This window comes from Oncorhynchus kisutch, linkage group LG15 (genome assembly GCF_002021735.2).
Source record: "Oncorhynchus kisutch isolate 150728-3 linkage group LG15, Okis_V2, whole genome shotgun sequence".
NCBI classification, from domain to species: domain Eukaryota; kingdom Metazoa; phylum Chordata; class Actinopteri; order Salmoniformes; family Salmonidae; genus Oncorhynchus; species Oncorhynchus kisutch.
In genome coordinates this window covers 6,058,545-6,079,572 of record NC_034188.2, presented here as the reverse complement: position 1 = coordinate 6,079,572, position 21,028 = coordinate 6,058,545, and the positions used below count along the sequence as shown (strand labels likewise).

Here is a 21,028-nt window from a genome sequence, read left to right as displayed (position 1 = left end):
CTGTACCGAAACACACATTCACCTTTGTTTTCTACTCTTGAATTGTATTATTTCTCAGTAAAATGATGTGATTTTCAACCCTAAAGGAGTTACATCCCTGAGGTCAGAATAATGTCCATTCCAAACCTGCGCTTCCAGAAGGCAAGTCAATTAGTCAAGTAATAGAACATGTAGGGTAGCAGAATGACTTACTGTATGAGTGGTATCATGTCTGTAGGGTAGCAGAATGACTTACTGTATGAGTGGTATCATGTCTGTAGGGTAGCAGAATGACTTACTGTATGAGTGGTATCATGTCTGTAGGGTAGCAGAATGACTTACTGTATGAGTGGTATCATGTTGTCTGTAGGGTAGAAGAATGACTTACTGTATGAGTGGTATCATGTTGTCTGTAGGGTAGCAGAATGACTTACTGTATGAGTGGTATCATGTCTGTAGGGTAGCAGCATGACTTACTGTATGAGTGGTATCATTTCTGTAGGGTAGCAGAATGACTTACAGTATGAGTGGTATCATGTCTGTAGGGTAGCAGAATGACTTACAGTATGAGTGGTATCATGTTGTCTGTAGGGTAGCAGAATGACTTACAGTATGAGTGGTATCATGTCTGTAGGGTAGCAGAATGACTTACAGTATGAGTGGTATCATGTTGTCTGTAGGGTAGCAGAATGACTTACTGTATGAGTGGTATCATGTTGTCTGTAGGGTAACAGAATGACTTACAGTATGAGTGGTATCATGTCTGTAGGGTAGCAGAATGACTTACAGTATGAGTAGTATCATGTCTGTAGTGTAGCAGAATGACTTACTGTATGAGTGGTATCATGTCTGTAGGGTAGCAGAATGACTTACAGTATGAGTGGTATCATGTTGTCTGTAGGGTAGCAGAATGACTTACTGTATGAGTGGTATCATGTTGTCTGTAGGGTAGCAGAATGACTTACATTATGAGTGGTATCATGTCTGTAGGGTAGCAGAATGACTTACAGTATGAGGGGTATCATGTTGTCTGTAGGGTAGCAGAATGACTTACTGTATGAGTGGCATCATGTTGTCTGTAGGGTAACAGAATGACTTACAGTATGAGTGGTATCATGTCTGTAGGGTAGCAGAATGACTTACAGTATGAGTAGTATCATGTCTGTAGGGTAGCAGAATGACTTACTGTATGAGTGGTATCATGTCTGTAGGGTAGCAGAATGACTTACAGTATGAGTGGTATCATGTCTGTAGGGTAGCAGAATGACTTACAGTATGAGTGGTATCATGTCTGTAGGGTAGCAGAATGACTTACAGTATGAGTGGTATCATGTTGTCTGTAGGGTAGCAGAATGACTTACAGTATGAGTGGTATCATGTCTGTAGGGTAGCAGAATGACTTACAGTATGAGTGGTATCATGTTGTCTGTAGGGTAGCAGAATGACTTACAGTATGAGTGGTACCATGTCTGTAGGGTAGCAGAATGACTTACAGTATGAGTGGTATCATGTTGTCTGTAGGGTAGCAGAATGACTTACAGTATGAGTGGTATCATGTGTGTAGGGTAGCAGAATGACTTACAGTATGAGTGGTATCATGTTGTCTGTAGGGTAGCAGAATGATTTACTGTATGAGTGGTATCATGTTGTCTGTAGGGTAGCAGAATGACTTACAGTATGAGTGGTATCATGTTGTCTGTAGGGTAGCAGAATGACTTACAGTATGAGTGGTATCATGTCTGTAGGGTAGCAGAATGACTTACAGTATGAGTGGTATCATGTTGTCTGTAGGGTAGCAGAATGACTTACAGTATGAGTGGTATCATGTTGTCTGTAGGGTAGCAGAATGACTTACAGTATGAGTGGTATCATGTTGTCTGTAGGGTAGCAGAATGACTTACAGTATGAGTGGTATCATGTTGTCTGTAGGGTAGAAGAATGACTTACAGTATGAGTAGTATCATGTCTGTAGGGTAGCAGAATGACTTACAGTATGAGTGGTATCATGTCTGTAACGTAGAAGAATGACTTACAGTATGAGTGGTATCATGTCTGTAGGGTAGCAGAATGACTTACAGTATGAGTGGTATCATGTCTGTAGGGTAGCAGAATGACTTACAGTATGAGTGGTATCATGTTGTCTGTAGGGTAGCAGAATGACTTACAGTATGAGTGGTATCATGTCTGTAGGGTAGCAGAATGACTTACAGTATGAGTGGTATCATGTTGTCTGTAGGGTAGCAGAATGACTTACAGTATGAGTGGTACCATGTCTGTAGGGTAGAAGAATAACTTACAGTATGAGTGGTATCATGTTGTCTGTAGGGTAGCAGAATGACTTACAGTATGAGTGGTATCATGTGTGTAGGGTAGCAGAATGACTTACAGTATGAGTGGTATCATGTTGTCTGTAGGGTAGCAGAATGATTTACTGTATGAGTGGTATCATGTTGTCTGTAGGGTAGCAGAATGACTTACAGTATGAGTGGTATCATGTTGTCTGTAGGGTAGCAGAATGACTTACAGTATGAGTGGTATCATGTCTGTAGGGTAGCAGAATGACTTACAGTATGAGTGGTATCATGTTGTCTGTAGGGTAGCAGAATGACTTACAGTATGAGTGGTATCATGTTGTCTGTAGGGTAGCAGAATGACTTACAGTATGAGTGGTATCATGTTGTCTGTAGGGTAGAAGAATGACTTACAGTATGAGTGGTATCATGTTGTCTGTAGGGTAGCAGAATGACTTACAGTATGAGTGGTATCATGTTGTCTGTAGGGTAGCAGAATGACTTACAGTATGAGTGGTATCATGATGTCTGTAGGGTAGCAGAATGACTTACAGTATGAGTGGTATCATGTTGTCTGTAGGGTAGCAGAATGATTTACAGTATGAGTGGTATCATGTTGTCTGTAGGGTAGCAGAATGACTTACAGTATGAGTGGTATCATGTTGTCTGTAGGGTAGCAGAATGACTTACTGTATGAGTGGTATCATGTTGTCTGTAGGGTAGCAGAATGACTTACAGTATGAGTGGTATCATGTTGTCTGTAGGGTAGCGGAATGACTTACAGTATGAGTGGTATCATGATGTCTGTAGGGTAGCAGAATGACTTACAGTATGAGTGGTATCATGTTGTCTGTAGGGTAGCAGAATGACTTACAGTATGAGTGGTATCATGTCTGTAGGGTAGCAGAATGACTTACAGTATGAGTGGTATCATGTTGTCTGTAGGGTAGCAGAATGACTTACAGTATGAGTGGTATCATGTTGTCTGTAGGAGTGCCAGGTGCTGCTCACCCTGACCAACCCCGTGGAGAGTATTACCCATGTCACCCTGGTGGGCTGTGAGGAAGGAGACCCAGAGGACATCAACAGCACTGCGAAGGTACTACTGACTAGGTTTGCGAAGTTTACCAGTAATTTACCAAAGAGACCGGAATCTTCAGTCATTATTGTAAATAACAGAATGCCATAGATTTTCTCACACAACTTTGGTCATTTATACTTGAATAAATAATTTATTCTTATAATATATATATATATTTGTGTTATTTTTTTCTGTCACACGTTTCTAGTAGATCATATGGTTCAACAGAAAATAGTGTAATTAATGAGAAAGCATTTTAAATCAACAGTTGAATTATTTTCTCTCAGCATCTCTTCCGACTATTGACCAACTTGGCCACAAAACATTTGACAACAACATGCAAATGAGCATAGTAAATCAAATAAAATTGATCATGTTTATTTCGTGCTGAACCTCTCATATTAAACACTGATGTTATTCACTCAGTTAATGTTTTATATTTAGATGCTTTGTATCTTTGTCATTCGGCAGGGTTGCCTAGTGGTTAGAGTGTAGAGGTGGCAGGTTGCCTAGTGGTTAGAGTGTAGAGGTGACAGGGTAGCCTAGTGGTTAGAGTGTAGAGGTGGCAGGTTGCCTAGTGGTTAGAGTGTAGAGGTGGCAGGGTAGCCTAGTGGTTAGAGTGTAGAGGTGACAGGGTAGCCTAGTGGTTAGAGTGTAGAGGTGGCAGGGTAGCCTAGTGGTTAGAGTGTAGAGGTGGCAGGGTAGCCTAGTGGTTAGAGTGTAGAGGTGACAGGGTAGCCTAGTGGTTAGAGTGTAGAGGTGGCAGGGTAGCCTAGTCGTTAGAGTGTAGAGGTGGCAGGTAGCCTAGTGGTTAGAGTGTAGAGGTGGCAGGTTGCCTAGTGGTTAGAGTGTAGAGGTGACAGGGTAGCCTAGTGGTTAGAGTGTAGAGGTGGCAGGGTAGCCTAGTGGTTAGAGTGTAGAGGCGGCAGGGTAGCCTAGTGGTTAGAGTGTAGAGGTGGCAGGTAGCCTAGTGGTTAGAGTGTTGAGGTGGCAGGGTAGCCTAGTGGTTAGAGTGTAGAGGTGGCAGGGTAGCCTAGTGGTTAGAGTGTAGAGGTGGCAGGGTAGCCTAGTGGTTAGAGTGTAGGGGCGGCAGGTAGCCTAGTGGTTAGAGTGTAGAGGTGGCAGGTAGCCTAGTGGTTAGAGTGTAGAGGTGGCAGGTAGCCTAGTGGTTAGAGTGTAGAGGTGGCAGGGTAGCCTAGTGGTTAGAGTGTAGAGGTGGCAGGGTAGCCTAGTGGTTAGAGTGTAGAGGTGGCAGGGTAGCCTAGTGGTTAGAGTGTAGAGGTGGCAGGTAGCCTAGTGGTTAGAGTGTAGAGGTGGCAGGTAGCCTAGTGGTTAGAGTGTAGAGGTGGCAGGTAGCCTAGTGGTTAGAGTGTAGAGGTGGCAGGGTAGCCTAGTGGTTAGAGTGTAGAGGTGGCAGGGTAGCCTAGTGGTTAGAGTGTAGAGGTGGCAGGTAGCCTAGTGGTTAGAGTGTAGAGGTGGCAGGGTAGCCTAGTGGTTAGAGTGTAGAGGCGGCAGGGTAGCCTAGTGGTTAGAGTGTAGAGGTGGCAGGTAGCCTAGTGGTTAGAGTGTAGAGGCGGCAGGGTAGCCTAGTGGTTAGAGTGTAGAGGTGGCAGGGTAGCCTAGTGGTTAGAGTGTAGAGGTGGCAGGTAGCCTAGTGGTTAGAGTGTAGAGGTGGCAGGGTAGCCTAGTGGTTAGAGTGTAGAGGTGGCAGGGTAGCCTAGTGGTTAGAGTGTAGAGGTGGTAGGTAGCCTAGTGGTTAGAGTGTAGAGGTGGCAGGGTAGCCTAGTGGTTAGAGTGTAGAGGTGGCAGGGTAGCCTAGTGGTTAGAGTGTAGAGGTGGCAGGGTAGCCTAGTGGTTAGAGTGTAGAGGTGGCAGGGTAGCCTAGTGGTTAGAGGCAGGGTAGCCTAGTGGTTAGAGGCAGGGTAGCCTAGTGGTTAGAGTATAGAGGTGGCAGGGTAGCCTAGTGGTTAGAGTGTTGAGGTGACAGGGTAGCCTAGTGGTTAGAGTGTAGAGGTGGCAGGGTAGCCTAGTGGTTAGAGTGTAGAGGTGGCAGGGTAGCCTAGTGGTTAGAGTGTAGAGGAGGCAGGGTAGTCTAGTGGTTAGAGTGTAGAGGTGGCAGGGTAGCCTAGTGGTTAGAGTGTAGAGGCGGCAGGGTAGCCTAGTGGTTAGAGTGTAGAGGCGGCAGGGTAGCCTAGTGGTTAGAGTGTAGGGGCGGCAGGTAGCCTAGTGGTTAGAGTGTAGAGGCGGCAGCGTAGCCTAGTGGTTAGAGTGTAGAGGAGGCAGGGTAGTCTAGTGGTTAGAGTGTAGAGGTGGCAGGGTAGCCCTAGTGGTTAGAGTGTAGAGGAGGCAGGGTAGTCTAGTGGTTAGAGTGTAGAGGTGGCAGGGTAGCCTAGTGGTTAGAGTGTAGAGGCGGCAGGGTAGCCTAGTGGTTAGAGTGTAGAGGCGGCAGCGTAGCCTAGTGGTTAGAGTGTAGAGGTGGCAGGGTAGCCTAGTGGTTAGAGTGTAGAGGTGGCAGGGTAGCCTAGTGGTTAGAGTGTAGAGGTGGCAGGGTAGCCTAGTGGTTAGAGTGTAGAGGTGGCAGGGTAGCCTAGTGGTTAGAGTGTAGAGGTGGCAGGGTAGCCTAGTGGTTAGAGTGTAGAGGTGGCAGGGTAGCCTAGTGGTTAGAGTGTAGAGGTGGCAGGGTAGCCTAGTGGTTAGAGTGTAGAGGTGGCAGGGTAGCCTAGTGGTTAGAGTGTAGAGGTGGCAGGTAGCCTAGTGGTTAGAGTGTAGAGGCGGCAGGGTAGCCTAGTGGTTAGAGTGTAGAGGTGGCAGGTAGCCTAGTGGTTAGAGTGTAGGGGCGGCAGCGTAGCCTAGTGGTTAGAGTGTAGAGGCGGCAGGGTAGCCTAGTGGTTAGAGTGTAGAGGAGGCAGGGTAGTCTAGTGGTTAGAGTGTAGAGGTGGCAGGGTAGCCTAGTGGTTAGAGTGTAGAGGTGGCAGGTAGCCTAGTGGTTAGAGTGTAGAGGAGGCAGGGTAGTCTAGTGGTTAGAGTGTAGAGGTGGCAGGGTAGCCTAGTGGTTAGAGTGTAGAGGTGGCAGGGTAGCCTAGTGGTTAGAGTGTAGAGGTGGCAGGGTAGCCTAGTGGTTAGAGTGTAGAGGTGGCAGGGTAGCCTAGTGGTTAGAGTGTAGAGGTGGCAGGGTAGCCTAGTGGTTAGAGTGTAGAGGTGGCAGGGTAGCCTAGTGGTTAGAGTGTAGAGGTGGCAGGGTAGCCTAGTGGTTAGAGTGTAGAGGCGGCAGGGTAGCCTAGTGGTTAGAGTGTAGAGGTGGCAGGTAGCCTAGTGGTTAGAGTGTAGAGGTGGCAGGTAGCCTAGTGGTTAGAGTGTAGAGGCGGCAGGGTAGCCTAGTGGTTAGAGTGTAGAGGAGGCAGGGTAGTCTAGTGGTTAGAGTGTAGAGGTGGCAGGGTAGCCTAGTGGTTAGAGTGTAGAGGTGGCAGGTAGCCTAGTGGTTAGAGTGTAGAGGCGGCAGGGTAGCCTAGTGGTTAGAGTGTAGAGGCGGCAGGGTAGTCTAGTGGTTAGAGTGTAGAGGTGGCAGGGTAGCCTAGTGGTTAGAGTGTAGAGGTGGCAGGTAGCCTAGTGGTTAGAGTGTAGAGGTGGCAGGGTAGCCTAGTGGTTAGAGTGTAGAGGTGGCAGGTAGCCTAGTGGTTAGAGTGTAGAGGCGGCAGGGTAGCCTAGTGGTTAGAGTGTAGAGGAGGCAGGGTAGTCTAGTGGTTAGAGTGTAGAGGCGGCAGGGTAGCCTAGTGGTTAGAGTGTAGAGGTGGCAGGTAGCCTAGTGGTTAGAGTGTAGAGGTGGCAGGTAGCCTAGTGGTTAGAGTGTAGAGGTGGCAGGTAGCCTAGTGGTTAGAGTGTAGAGGTGGCAGGTAGCCTAGTGGTTAGAGTGTAGAGGTGGCAGGTAGCCTAGTGGTTAGAGTGTAGAGGCGGCAGGGTAGCCTAGTGGTTAGAGTGTAGAGGAGGCAGGGTAGTCTAGTGGTTAGAGTGTAGAGGTGGCAGGGTAGCCTAGTGGTTAGAGTGTAGAGGTGGCAGGGTAGCCTAGTGGTTAGAGTGTAGAGGTGGCAGGGTAGCCTAGTGGTTAGAGTGTAGAGGCGGCAGGGTAGCCTAGTGGTTAGAGTGTAGAGGCGGCAGGGTATCCTAGTGGTTAGAGTGTAGAGGCGGCAGGGTAGCCTAGTGGTTAGAGTGTAGAGGTGGCAGGGTAGCCTAGTGGTTAGAGTGTAGAGGCGGCAGGTAGCCTAGTGGTTAGAGTGTAGAGGCGGCAGGTAGCCTAGTGGTTAGAGTGTAGAGGTGGCAGGGTAGCCTAGTGTTTAGAGTGTAGAGGCGGCAGGGTAGCCTAGTGGTTAGAGTGTAGAGGTGGCAGGTAGCCTAGTGGTTAGAGTGTAGAGGCGTTAGGGTAGCCTAGTGGTTAGAGTGTAGAGGTGGCAGGGTAGCCTAGTCGTTAGAGTGTAGAGGTGGCAGGTAGCCTAGTGGTTAGAGTGTAGAGGTGGCAGGGTAGCCTAGTGGTTAGAGTGTAGAGGTGGCAGGGTAGCCTAGTGGTTAGAGTGTAGAGGTGGCAGGGTAGCCTAGTGGTTAGAGTGTAGAGGTGGCAGGGTAGCCTAGTGGTTAGAGTGTAGAGGTGGCAGGGTAGCCTAGTGGTTAGAGTGTAGAGGTGGCAGGGTAGCCTAGTGGTTAGAGTGTAGAGGTGGCAGGGTAGCCTAGTGGTTAGAGTGTAGAGGTGGCAGGGTAGCCTAGTGGTTAGAGTGTAGAGGTGGCAGGTAGCCTAGTGGTTAGAGTGTAGAGGCGTTAGGGTAGCCTAGTGGTTAGAGTGTAGAGGTGGCAGGGTAGCCTAGTCGTTAGAGTGTAGAGGTGGCAGGTAGCCTAGTGGTTAGAGTGTAGAGGTGGCAGGGTAGCCTAGTGGTTAGAGTGTAGAGGTGGCAGGGTAGCCTAGTGGTTAGAGTGTAGAGGTGGCAGGGTAGCCTAGTGGTTAGAGTGTAGAGGTGGCAGGGTAGCCTAGTGGTTAGAGTGTAGAGGCGGCAGGGTAGCCTAGTGGTTAGAGTGTAGAGGCGGCAGGGTATCCTAGTGGTTAGAGTGTAGAGGTGGCAGGGTAGCCTAGTGGTTAGAGTGTAGAGGCGGCAGGGTAGCCTAGTGGTTAGAGTGTAGAGGCGGCAGGTAGCCTAGTGGTTAGAGTGTAGAGGCGGCAGGTAGCCTAGTGGTTAGAGTGTAGAGGCGGCAGGGTAGCCTAGTGGTTAGAGTGTAGAGGTGGCAGGTAGCCTAGTGGTTAGAGTGTAGAGGCGTTAGGGTAGCCTAGTGGTTAGAGTGTAGAGGTGGCAGGGTAGCCTAGTCGTTAGAGTGTAGAGGTGGCAGGGTAGCCTAGTGGTTAGAGTGTAGAGGTGGCAGGGTAGCCTAGTGGTTAGAGTGTAGAGGTGGCAGGGTAGCCTAGTGGTTAGAGTGTAGAGGTGGCAGGGTAGCCTAGTGGTTAGAGTGTAGAGGTGGCAGGGTAGCCTAGTGGTTAGAGTGTAGGGGTGGCAGGTAGCCTAGTGGTTAGAGTGTAGAGGTGGCAGGGTAGCCTAGTGGTTAGAGTGTAGAGGTGGCAGGGTAGCCTAGTGGTTAGAGTGTAGAGGGTGGCAGGGTAGCCTAGTGGTTAGAGTGTAGAGGTGGCAGGGTAGCCTAGTGGTTAGAGTGTAGGGGTGGCAGGTAGCCTAGTGGTTAGAGTGTAGAGGTGGCAGGGTAGCCTAGTGGTTAGAGTGTAGAGGTGGCAGGGTAGCCTAGTGGTTAGAGTGTAGAGGTGGCAGGGTAGCCTAGTGGTTAGAGTGTAGAGGTGGCAGGGTAGCCTAGTGGTTAGAGTGTAGGGGTGGCAGGTAGCCTAGTGGTTAGAGTGTAGAGGTGGCAGGGTAGCCTAGTGGTTAGAGTGTAGAGGTGGCAGGGTAGCCTAGTGGTTAGAGTGTAGAGGTGGCAGGGTAGCCTAGTGGTTAGAGTGTAGAGGTGGCAGGGTAGCCTAGTGGTTAGAGCGTTGGACTAGTAACCGGAAGGTTGCAAGTTCAAACCCCCGAGCTGACAAGGTACGAATCTGTCGTTCTGTCCCTGAACAGGCAGTTGACCCACTGTTCCTAGGCCGTCATTGAAAATAAGAATGTGTTCTTAACTGACTTGCCTGGTAAAATAAAGGTAAAATACATTTTTAAAAGTTTTTAATAAAAAAAATATTAAAAAATCATCTTATTTAATCATATTGTGATAAGGCCACACGGAGGGACAGACAGCTACCCAAAAGTGCCACTTGATGTCTTGTTATAGATGACAGAAAATACTTGAACGATACCAACGTTATGGTAGTTTACTGGAACATTTAAGACGTTTCCAGGAATATACCCTTCCTTTGTAACCCTACTGCTGACCTCTCACCCCTGACCTCCGTCGTTGATGATGATGATGATGATGATGTTTTATGGGTGATGGTTCCTACCAAGGAGTTGGTCCTGGCAGGGAAGGATGTTGATGATGATGATGATGATGATTTATAGGTGATGGTTCCTACCAAGGAGTTGGTCCTGGCAGGGAAGGATGTTGATGATGATGATGATGATGATTTATAGGTGATGGTTCCTACCAAGGAGTTGGTCCTGGCAGGGAAGGATGTTGATGATGATGATGATGATGATGATGATGATTTATAGGTGATGGTTCCTACCAAGGAGTTGGTCCTGGCAGGGAAGGATGTTGATGATGATGATGTTTTATAGGTGATGGTTCCTACCAAGGAGTTGGTCCTGGCAGGGAAGGATGTTGATGATGATGATGTTGATGATGATGATGTTTTATAGGTGATGGTTCCTACCAAGGAGCTGGTCCTGGCAGGGAAGGATGTTGATGATGATGATGATGTTTTATAGGTGATGGTTCCTACCAAGGAGTTGGTCCTGGCAGGGAAGGATGTTGATGATGATTTATAGGTGATGGTTCCTACCAAGGAGTTGGTCCTGGCAGGGAAGGATGTTGATGATGATGATGTTTTATAGGTGATGGTTCCTACCAAGGAGTTGGTCCTGGCAGGGAAGGATGATGATGATGATGATGTTTTATAGGTGATGGTTCCTACTAAGGAGTTGGTCCTGGCAGGGAAGGATGATGATGTTTTATAGGTGATGGTTCCTACCAAGGAGTTGGTCCTGGCAGGGAAGAATGTTGATGATGATGATGATGATGATGATGTTTTATAGGTGATGGTTCCTACCAAGGAGTTGGTCCTGGCAGGGAAGGATGTTGATGATGATGATGATTTATAGGTTATGGTTCCTACCAAGGAGTTGGTCCTGGCAGGGAAGGATGTTGATGATGATGATGATGATGATGATGATTTATAGGTGATGGTTCCTACCAAGGAGTTGGTCCTGGCAGGGAAGGATGATGATGATGATGATGATGATGATGATGATGATGATGTTTTATAGGTGATGGTTCCTACCAAGGAGTTGGTCCTGGCAGGGAAGGATGTTGATGTTGATGATGATGATGATGTTTTATAGGTGATGGTTCCTACTAAGGAGTTGGTCCTGGCAGGGAAGGATGATGATGTTTTATAGGTGATGGTTCCTACCAAGGAGTTGGTCCTGGCAGGGAAGGATGATGATGATGATGATGATGATGTTTTATAGGTGATGGTTCCTACCAAGGAGTTGGTCCTGGCAGGGAAGGATGATGATGATGATGATGATGATGTTTTATAGGTGATGGTTCCTACCAAGGAGTTGGTCCTGGCAGGGAAGGATGTTGATGATGATGATGTTTTATAGGTGATGGTTCCTACCAAGGAGTTGGTCCTGGCAGGGAAGGATGTTGCAGCAGATTACGACGAGTTGGCTGAGCCACAGGACTTCCAGGACGACCCAGAGTAAGTCACACACACACGCTGGTACACACACGCTGGTACACACACACACACACGCTGATACGCACACACACGCTGGTACACACACACACAAGCTGGTACACACACACACACGCTGATACGCACACACGCTGGTACACACACACACAAGCTGGTACACACACACACACGCTGATACGCACACACACGCTGGTACACACACACACAAGCTGGTACACACACACACACGCTGATACGCACACACGCTGGTACACACACACACAAGCTGGTACACACACACACACGCTGATACGCACACACACGCTGGTACACACACACACACACACACGCTGGTACACACACACACACGCTGATACACACCTTTATAAGTGACGATATGGTCAGAAATTAGTTCTAGCCCTCATCTCCTAACCTTCCCTCTCTGGCCCTCATCTCCTAACCTTCCCTCTCTGGCCCTCATCTCCTAACCTTCCCTCTCTGGCCCTCATCTCCTAACCTTCCCTCTCTGGCCCTCATCTCCTAACCTTCCCCCTCTGGCCCTCATCTCCTAACCTTCCCTCTCTGGCCCTCATCTCCTAACCTTCCCTCTCTGGCCCTCATCTCCTAACCTTCCCTCTCTGGCCCTCATCTCCTAACCTTCCCTCTCTGGCCCTCATCTCCTAACCTTCCCTCTCTGGCCCTCATCTCCTAACCTTCCCTCTCTGGCCCTAGTCTCCTAACCTTCCCTCTCTGGCCCTCATCTCCTAACCTTCCCTCTCTGGCCCTCATCTCCTAACCTTCCCTCTCTGGCCCTCATCTCCTAACCTTCCCTCTCTGGCCCTCATCTCCTAACCTTCCCTCTCTGGCCCTCATCTCCTAACCTTCCCTCTCTGGCCCTCATCTCCTAACCTTCCCTCTCAGCCCCTCATCTCCTAACCTTCCCTCTCTGGCCCTAGTCTCCTAACCTTCCCTCTCTACCCCTGGTCTCCTAACCTTCCCCCTCTGGCCCTCGTCTCCTAACCTTCCCTCTCTGACCCTCATCTCCTAACCTTCCCTCTCTGGCCCTGGTCTCCTAACCTTCCCTCTCTGGCCCTCATCTCCTAACCTTCCCTCTCTACCCCTGGTCTCCTAACCTTCCCCCTCTGGCCCTCGTCTCCTAACCTTCCCTCTCTGGCCCTGGTCTCCTAACCTTCCCTCTCTGGCCCTCATCTCCTAACCTTCCCTCTCTGGCCCTCATCTCCTAACCTTCCCTCTCTGGCCCTCATCTCCTAACCTTCCCTCTCTGGCCCTCATCTCCTAACATTCGATCTCTGGCCTTGTCTCCCCTCCAGCGTGATTGCCTTCAGGAAATCCAATAAGATCGGTTTCTTCATCAAGGTGGTCCCTCAGCGCGAGGAGGACGGCGATGTCACGGTGTCCTTTAAGATTCGCCACGACTTCCGGAATTTGGCGGCTCCCATAAGGCCGAGCGAGGAGGACGATGCCCCAACCGAGGCAATATGGCTCACACACCACGTAGAGCTCAGCCTGGGGCCGCTCGTAGCGTGAAGTTACACACACACACACACACACACACGTTAACAGAAACACAGAATACATATATACACTGAGTGTACAAAACATTAAGAACACCTGCGCTTTCCATGACAGACTGACAAGGTGAACCCAGGTGAAAGCTATGATCCCTTATTGACGTCACCTGGTAAATCTACTTCAATCAGTGTAGATGAAGGGGAGGAGACATGTAGATGAAGGGGAGGAGACATGTAGATGAAGGGGAGGAGACATGTAGATGAAGGGGAGGAGAAGGATTAAAGTAGGAATTGTAAGACGTGAGAGAATTTGAGACATGGATTGTGTATGTGTGTCTTTCAGCGGGTGAATCGGCAAGACAAAAGATTTCAGTGCCTTTTTAACAGGGTATGTTAGTAGGTGACAGGCGCACCAGTTTGAGTCAAGAACTGCAACGCTGCTGGGTTTTTCCATGCTCAACAGTTTCCTGTATGTATCAAGAAGGGTCCGACACCCACTGAACATCCAGCCAACTTGACACAACTGTGAGAATGGAGTCAACTTTGGAGTTCATGACCTGACGAATTGAGGCTGTTCTGAGGGGTGGGGGGGGGGGGGGGTGCACCTCAGGTTCCTAATGTCTGGTATGTATGTTCATTATATATAGTAGAGCAGTATTGAGAGAGAGAGAGAGAACACACCTAACAGACAAACACACACACGCTGTACATACATTGGATTACATATCTCTCACACACAACACACACACACACACACACACACACACACACACACACAACACACACACACACAACACACATACACACAACACACACACACACAACACACACACACAACACACACACACACAACACACACACACACACACACACGTACTCGACTAGCAACACTTCTCTGTACCCCCAAGCAGTTCCAGAGACCCATTCCTGCTTCACGCTTCAACTTAGGCACTATCTTCATCATCCTCCTCCTAAGGATGAAGAGTATTTACCTGCATGCCAGGCTACGTCTACCTACTAATAAATGTCTCTTAGATGATGTCATTACTGTTTATCCTCTCTGGGTTGAAGGTAGGGTGAGACTGTCATTACTGTATCTCCTCTCTGAGTTGAAGGTAGGGTGAGACTGTCATTACTGTTTCTCCTCTCTGGGTTGAAGGTAGGGTGAGACTGTCATTACTGTATCTCCTCTCTGAGTTGAAGGTAGGGTGAGACTGTCATTCTCTCTGGGTTGAAGGTAGGGTGAGACTGTCATTCTCTCTGGGTTGAAGGTAGGGTGAGACTCATTCTCTCTGGGTTGAAGGTAGGGTGAGACTGTCATTCTCTCTGGGTTGAAGGTAGGGTGAGACTGTCATTACTATATCTCCTCTCTGGGTTGAAGTTGGGATGAGACTGTCTTTACTGTTTCTCCTCTCTGAATTGAAGGTAGGATGAGACTGTCATTACTATATCTCCTCTCTGGGTTGAAGATAGGATGAGACTGTCATTACTGTTTCTCCTCTCTGAGTTGAATGTAGGGTGAGACTGTCATTCTCTCTGGGTTGAAGGTAGGGTGAGACTGTCATTACTGTTTCTCCTCTGGGTTGAAGGTAGGATGAGACTGTCATTACTATATCTCCTCTCTGGGTTGAAGATAGGATGAGACTGTCATTACTGTTTCTCCTCTCTGAGTTGAAGTCAGGGTGAGACTGTCATTACTATATCTCCTCTCTGAGTTGAAAGTAGGGTGAGACTGTCATTCTCTCTGGGTTGAAGGTAGGGTGAGACTGTCATTACTGTTTCTCCTCTGGGTTGAAGGTAGGGTGAGACTGTCATTACTGTTTCTCCTCTCTGAGTTGAAGGCAGGGTGAGACTGTCATTACTATATCTCCTCTCTGAGTTGAAAGTAGGGTGAGACTGTCATTCTCCTCTCTGGGTTGAAGGTAGGGTGAAACTGTCATTACTATATCTCCTCTCTGAGTTGAAGGTAGGGTGAGACTGTCATTACTGTTTCTCCTCTCTGGGTTGAAGTTAGGATGAGACTGTCATTCTCTCTGGGTTGAAGGTAGGGTGAGACTGTCATTCTCCTCTGGGTTGAAGGTAGGGTGAGACTGTCATTCTCCTCTGGGTTGAAGGTAGGGTGAGACTGTCATTCTCCTCTGGGTTGAAGGTAGGGTGAGACTGTCATTCTCTCTGGGTTGAAGGTAGGGTGAGACTGTCATTCTCTCTGGGTTGAAGGTAGGGTGAGACTGTCATTCTCCTCTCTGGGTTGAAGGTATGGTGAGACTGTCATTACTGTTTCTCCTCTTTAGGTTGAAGGTAGGGTGAGACTGTCATTACTGTTTCTCCTCTGGGTTGAAGTTAGGACGAGACTGTCGTTACTGCTTCTCCTCTCTGGGTTGAAGTTAGGACGAGACTGTCATTACTGTTTCTCCTCACTGGGTTGAAGGTAGGGTGAGACTGTCATTACTTTTTCTCCTCTGGGTTGAAAGTAGGATGAGACTGGCATTACTGTTTCTCCTCTCTGGGTTGAAGATAGGATGAGACTATCATTACATTTTCTCCTCTGGGTTGAAAGTAGGATGAGACTGTCATTACTGTTTCTCTCTGGGTTGAAGGTAGGGTGTGACTGTCATTACTGTATCTCCTCTCTGGGTTGAAAGTAGGATGAGACTGTCATTACTGTTTCTCTCTGGGTTGAAGGTAGGATGAGACTGTCATTACTGTTTCTCCTCTCTGGGTTGAAAGTAGGATGAGACTGTCATTACTGTTTCTCTCTGGGTTGAAAGTAGGATGAGACTGTCATTACTGTTTCTCTCTGGGTTGAATGTAGGATGAGACTGTCATTACTGTTTCTCCTCTCTGGGTTGAAGGTAGGATGAGACTGTCAGTACTGTTTCCCCTCTCTGGGTTGAAAGTAGGATGAGACTGTCATTACTGTTTCTCTCTGGGTTGAAGGTAGGATGAGACTGTCATTACTGTTTCTCCTCTCTGGGTTGAAGGTAGGATGAGACTGTCATTACTGTTTCTCCTCTCTGGGTTGAAGGTAGGGTGAGACTGTCATTACTGTTTCTCCTCTCTGGGTTGAAGGTAGGGTGAGACTGTCATTACTGTTTCTCTCTGGGTTGAAGGTAGGGTGAGACTGTCATTACTGTTTCTCCTCTCTGGGTTGAAGGTAGGGTGAGACTGTCCTTACTGTTTCTCTCTGGGTTGAAAGTAGGATGAGACTGTCATTACTGTTTCTCTCTGGGTTGAAAGTAGGATGAGACTGTCCTTACTGTTTCTCTCTGGGTTGAAGGTAGGGTGAGACTGTCATTACTGTTTCTCTCTGGGTTGAAGGTAGGATGAGACTGTCCTTACTGTTTCTCTCTGGGTTGAAGCTAGGATGAGACTCATTACTGTATCTCCTCTCTGGGTTGAAAGTAGGATGAGACTGTCATTACTGTTTCTCTCTGGGTTGAAGGTAGGGTGAGACTGTCATTACTGTTTCTCTCTGGGTTGAAGGTAGGGTGAGACTGTCATTACTGTTTCTCTCTGGGTTGAAGGTAGGATGAGACTGTCATTACTGTTTCTCTCTGGGTTGAAAGTAGGATGAGACTGTCCTTACTGTTTCTCTCTGGGTTGAAGGTAGGATGAGACTAAGGAGTTGGGAGTTATTTTTGCTGTTGTCTTCAGTACTGAAGTCAGTCAGTTCTATTAGCAGTATAGAAGTAGTGAGACCTGTAAACGTGTCTTTGTCTGAGGGAAGATACATTACCTAAAATCACTATCGATCAATCGTACATTTTCATAAAATGTAAAGTGTATTATATATATTCATTGGATGGTTTCTCCTGAAGATCTGACCAACAGTGGCTGGTTGCTGTGCATTGTGGTTCACTGGCACTCATTTTAATTTTGTTGTCTCTGTGTGAAGTCTGGAAGGAATTCCTCGGGTTTTGTTAGTCTCACAACACCGTTAACCTGTTGTTGGCTAATAAAATAATGTCAGAAAAACACCTTGTGTTTGAATGTGTTATTGGAGAGGTATCGAAGGCACCAGGGCTCAACCCCCCCACAACGAGAGACGAGGACCAACCAACCAACCAAAAAAATCACAACTCTCGCTCACAATTTAAAAACGTGATACTTTATTTCTCCTATTTGAGTTAAAATCATTACTTTTTTGGCCGTCAATGGCCTTTAACAGAAGTATTCTATTGTGTTTTTACCTTTTTGTTTCGTCCATTTTATTGTTTTTCTTCCAAGAAACTTGTCAAATCAATTTGCCTGTGTCATTTAGTGCATGTAGACAATGCCACCACAAGGTGGCGCTGTGTTTTTTAAAATTATTTTTTAAATGGTGTAACTGCATGCTACATCCTGTAGGTGGGAGCCTCGAGTCACTGTCAACAGTGCCTGTGTCATTTAGTGCATGTAGACAATGCCACCACAAGGTGGAGCTGTGGGCTTTTTATTTTATGGTGTAACTGCATGCTACATCCTGTAGGTGGCAGCCTCGAGTCACTGTCGACAGTGACTGGTGTGCTAACAGTGTAACAGGTATATCAACTGTGACTGTTTTGACAACTACATTAGATGGACAGTTGTCTCGGGGGTAAAGTGGGGACTCCAGTTTCCTTTTCACCTCATTTTGACACCTGATTTGACTTTACAAAAGACTCAAGTCTCAATAGGTGGTGGTAAGTTATGGTATAGCACAAGTGGGAGGGGGTCTCGATTGCTCCTCTGTTGTGTGTCTTTCAGAGGGGTTGGGGTTAAAAGCAGAAGGCACATTTTCAGGTTGGACCTTGTGTGCGTTTGACTAAAATAGTGACCTTTTAACCCTTTATTTTCAAAGCAAGGAGGGAGGTCGATGACATAACAGATTCCCATCAGATAAACTCCTTGAATGTCCTACTCTAAGTTTGCAGTTGTCTAAAAAGAATAACACTATCTCAAAACATTTATTATTTGTAAATATTTTGTGTGATATTTATTTATATTCGTATTATTTGCTTTTTTTAAGGATGTTTTAAGTGAAAGGAACTATTTTATATTTTGAGTCATTTAGCAGGTTCTCTATATTCAGAGCAATTAGGGTTTAAGTGCCTTGCTCAAGATCACATCGACAGATTTTTCACTTAGTCGGCTCGGGGATCCTAACCAGTAACTATTTGGTTACTGGCCCATCACTTGGCAACCTGCCGACCAATGTAGGTATCCTCCACAATGTAAGTATCCATTCTCTCTTGCTTCTCAAAAAATAAACTGAAAATGTTATGATTACAAGTCTTCTTCTGAGAAAATAGTCCCCACGGAGAGATTAAACATGAATCATTACCGAAAAAGGAATTGAGGTCGGTGCTGTTTGTTTGTAAGTGGAACACACTTTACGTTTATGTGGGAAAAGACACTTTGGAGGAGGAGATGTTGCTTCACTAGAAGATAAACATCCAACTAACACACACACACACAGAGAGAGCTGCTGATGATAGAGGCCGTTGTATCCCTACTGTAAATAATGGCCTAACGATCTCACATCTGGTAGGGTAAATGTTCTGTAAACTAATTTCAGTAAATGGAGCCAGACCGAGCCAGGAAGGCAGGCAGGTTAACATGTGGGTGGCTGAGCTGTGGTAGTTGTGTTTTTAAGACTCCATAGTTAAACTACTATATTATACGACTACTGTTCTGATACTACAGAACTACTTAAAGGCTGTGTGGAATAGTGATCTGTCAACATCAGGCAAACGTCAGTCAACAAACTCACATCAGCCAGCGTCTAGACTACAGAGAGACATGAGAAAACCCCAGAGACGACTGCTAACCCAAAACAGGAAGCTGAATGTTGTGGGTGTGTCCCAAATGGCGCCCTATTCCCTTTACAAGGCACTACTGTTGACCGGGGCCAATAGGGACACACCTGTGGCTGAGCCTGTATCCTATCAACAGATCCTCTTGACCAGAGCTTAAGACATTCCTCTACATGTTCCTTTCCACATCATTCCTACCCTCACCCCCTTTTTACTCAGTCAACCCCTGACACCTCTCTTCCTCTCCTACTCTTCTCCTCTGTCCTTCTCTCCATCTCTCCTCCTTCCTCTCCAACTCTTCCCCTCTGTCCTTCTCTCCATCTCTCCTCCTTCCTCTCCAACCTTTCCACATCATTCCTACCCTCACCCCCTTTTTACTCAGTCAACCCCTGACACCTCTCTTCCTCTCCTACTCTTCTCCTCTGTCCTTCTCTCCATCTCTCCTCCTTCCTCTCCAACCTTTCCACCAAGGGGCATCTAGACTCCCCAGACAGCCACACTGCAGTATAATAACAGACACTTGAGCCCTGGGGGCTCCAAAATGTCTCCCAGTGGCGTCTCCTCTCTGTGGCACTGGCCAGAGCTGTATCTGATGTTACAGTTGTAGAGGGTAAGGGTGAGGGGGGCATCGAGTGCGAGGGCTGAAGCGTGGGGTGGGGGGGGGGTCAGAGTTCCTTTTCACTCCAAGGTCCAAAGTCAACATTGGAAATAGAGGGGAAAGGATGACAGAGAAAGAGAGAGAGAAAAATGTTGATTTATTCCAGAGGTTTCTCAGGTTGGGCCAGGTTCTAGTCAGAACAGGAAACCCTGAGGACTGTCTGTATCCCTCCATCCATCTGACCCAGACATCATCTATTACCTGTAATTAGGCTGGTGATGGTCCACTGAGCAGAGAACGATGGGTGGTGATTAATCAGACCCTCCACTCAACCTGAAGGGGTTGTGTATAAAAAGGTACCCTGGTATTTTGTGTACCCCCCCCCCCCCCCTCTCTGGTTGATTGGCCCCGGAGGTGAGGTGATGTATCAGACCCCCCTCCTCCTCTCTGGTTGGTTGGCCCCGGAGGTAAGGTGATGTATCAGACCCCCCCCCCCCCCTCTCTGGTTGGTTGGCCCCGGAGGTAAGGTGATGTATCAGACCCCCCCCCCCCTCTCTGGTTGGTTGGCCCCGGAGGTAAGGTGATGTATCAGACCCCCCCCCCCCCCCCCTCTCTGGTTGGTTGGTCCCAGAGGTAAGGTGATGTATCAGACCCCCCCCCCCCCCTCTCTGGTTGGTTGGTCCCAGAGGTAAGGTGATGTATCAGACCCCCCTCCTCCTCCTCTCTGGTTGGTTGGTCCCAGGGGTAAGGTGATGTATCAGACCCCCCTCCTCTCTGGTTGGTTGGTCCCAGAGGTAAGGTGATGTATCAGACCCCCCCCCCCTCTCTGGTTGGTTGGCCCCGGAGGTAAGGTGATGTATCAGACCCCCCCCCCTCTCTGGTTGGTTGGTCCCAGAGGTAAGGTGATGTATCAGACCCCCCCCCCCCCCCTCTCTGGTTGGTTGGTCCCAGAGGTAAGGTGATGTATCAGACCCCCCTCCTCCTCCTCTCTGGTTGGTTGGTCCCAGAGGTAAGGTGATGTATCAGACCCCCCTCCCCCCTCCTCTCTGGTTGGTTGGTCCCAGAGGTAAGGTGATGTATCAGACCCCCCTCCTCCTCCTCTCTGGTTGGTTGGCCCCGGAGGTAAGGTGATGTATCCAGGCCATCACCAGGGCCATGTGGGCTATCTAGTGGCCCACCTGACAGCTGGGTTACGACCGAAATTCCACCCTATTCCTTCTGTAGTCCACTAATTGGCCTGTGGTCAAAAGTAGTACACTAATTGAGTATCATTTGGGCCACTACTGTGGCTCTCTCTAATGATTTCTATTAGTGGAGAAAACACACACGTGTTCTGTGTGTCTGACAGTATACAGCTGCTGAGCATTTGATTTGTGAGGGGGGATATGACTGAATTACAGCAGTCACAGTGGTACTTGTCGTCTTCCCTGTGTATGTCCAGGCTCTTCCACAGATCCTGTCTAGATCAGTTCTGTGTGATTTACTGCCTTCAGGTGTGTTATGTCTACCTTTCCTTATTGTTGTTCTACTGTGTTGTGCAGCATAGTCTGGTGGTGAGGTATGGGAGTGAATGTCGGTGTCAAAATGATAATAATTTTGCACGCCCAATTTTTCAGTTTTTGATTTGTTAAAAAAGTTTGAAATATCCAATAAATGTCATTCCACTTCATGATTGTGTCCCACTTGTTGTAGATTCTTCACAAAAAAAATACAGTTTTATATCTTTATGTTTGAAGCCTGAAATGTGGCAAAAGGTCGCAAAGTTCAAGGGGGCCGAATACTTTCGCAAGGCACTGTATTTGACAAAATTATAATTTTTGGGCCGTTTGGATGCTCCAGACATTTTAAGTGAGAAGACTGATTTTTCTGGATGTCTCATGGTCTGACAAACACTGCTATATCGGTCTGC

General features: G+C 47.6%; 1 protein-coding gene and 1 long non-coding RNA gene across 5 annotated transcripts in view; both read left to right on the top strand.

The window, feature by feature from the left end:
- The window catches only part of LOC109877762 (dynactin subunit 4-like), a 34,759-nt gene extending 21,896 nt beyond the window's left edge, over window positions 1–12,863 (top strand). For 3 of the 4 annotated variants that reach the window (XM_031789518.1, XM_031789517.1, XM_031789515.1), the window contains 4 exons: window positions 87–141; window positions 3,262–3,369; window positions 11,142–11,239; window positions 12,547–12,863. In XM_031789518.1, coding sequence (XP_031645378.1) covers window positions 87–141; window positions 3,262–3,369; window positions 11,142–11,239; window positions 12,547–12,763 — 478 coding nt within the window. In that variant the 3' untranslated portion in view covers window positions 12,764–12,863. Of the gene's footprint in view, window positions 1–86; window positions 142–3,261; window positions 3,370–9,872; window positions 9,960–11,141; window positions 11,240–12,546 lie in introns of those variants that run through there. The other variant, XM_031789516.1, reaches the window with a different exon arrangement.
- A 662-nt stretch (window positions 12,864–13,525) lies between these two features.
- Window positions 13,526–16,724, top strand: LOC116353561 (uncharacterized). The gene is made up of 2 exons (XR_004202973.1): window positions 13,526–14,791; window positions 14,827–16,724. It is a non-coding gene; the product is annotated as an uncharacterized LOC116353561 (long non-coding RNA).
- Window positions 16,725–21,028: the final 4,304 nt, after the last annotated feature.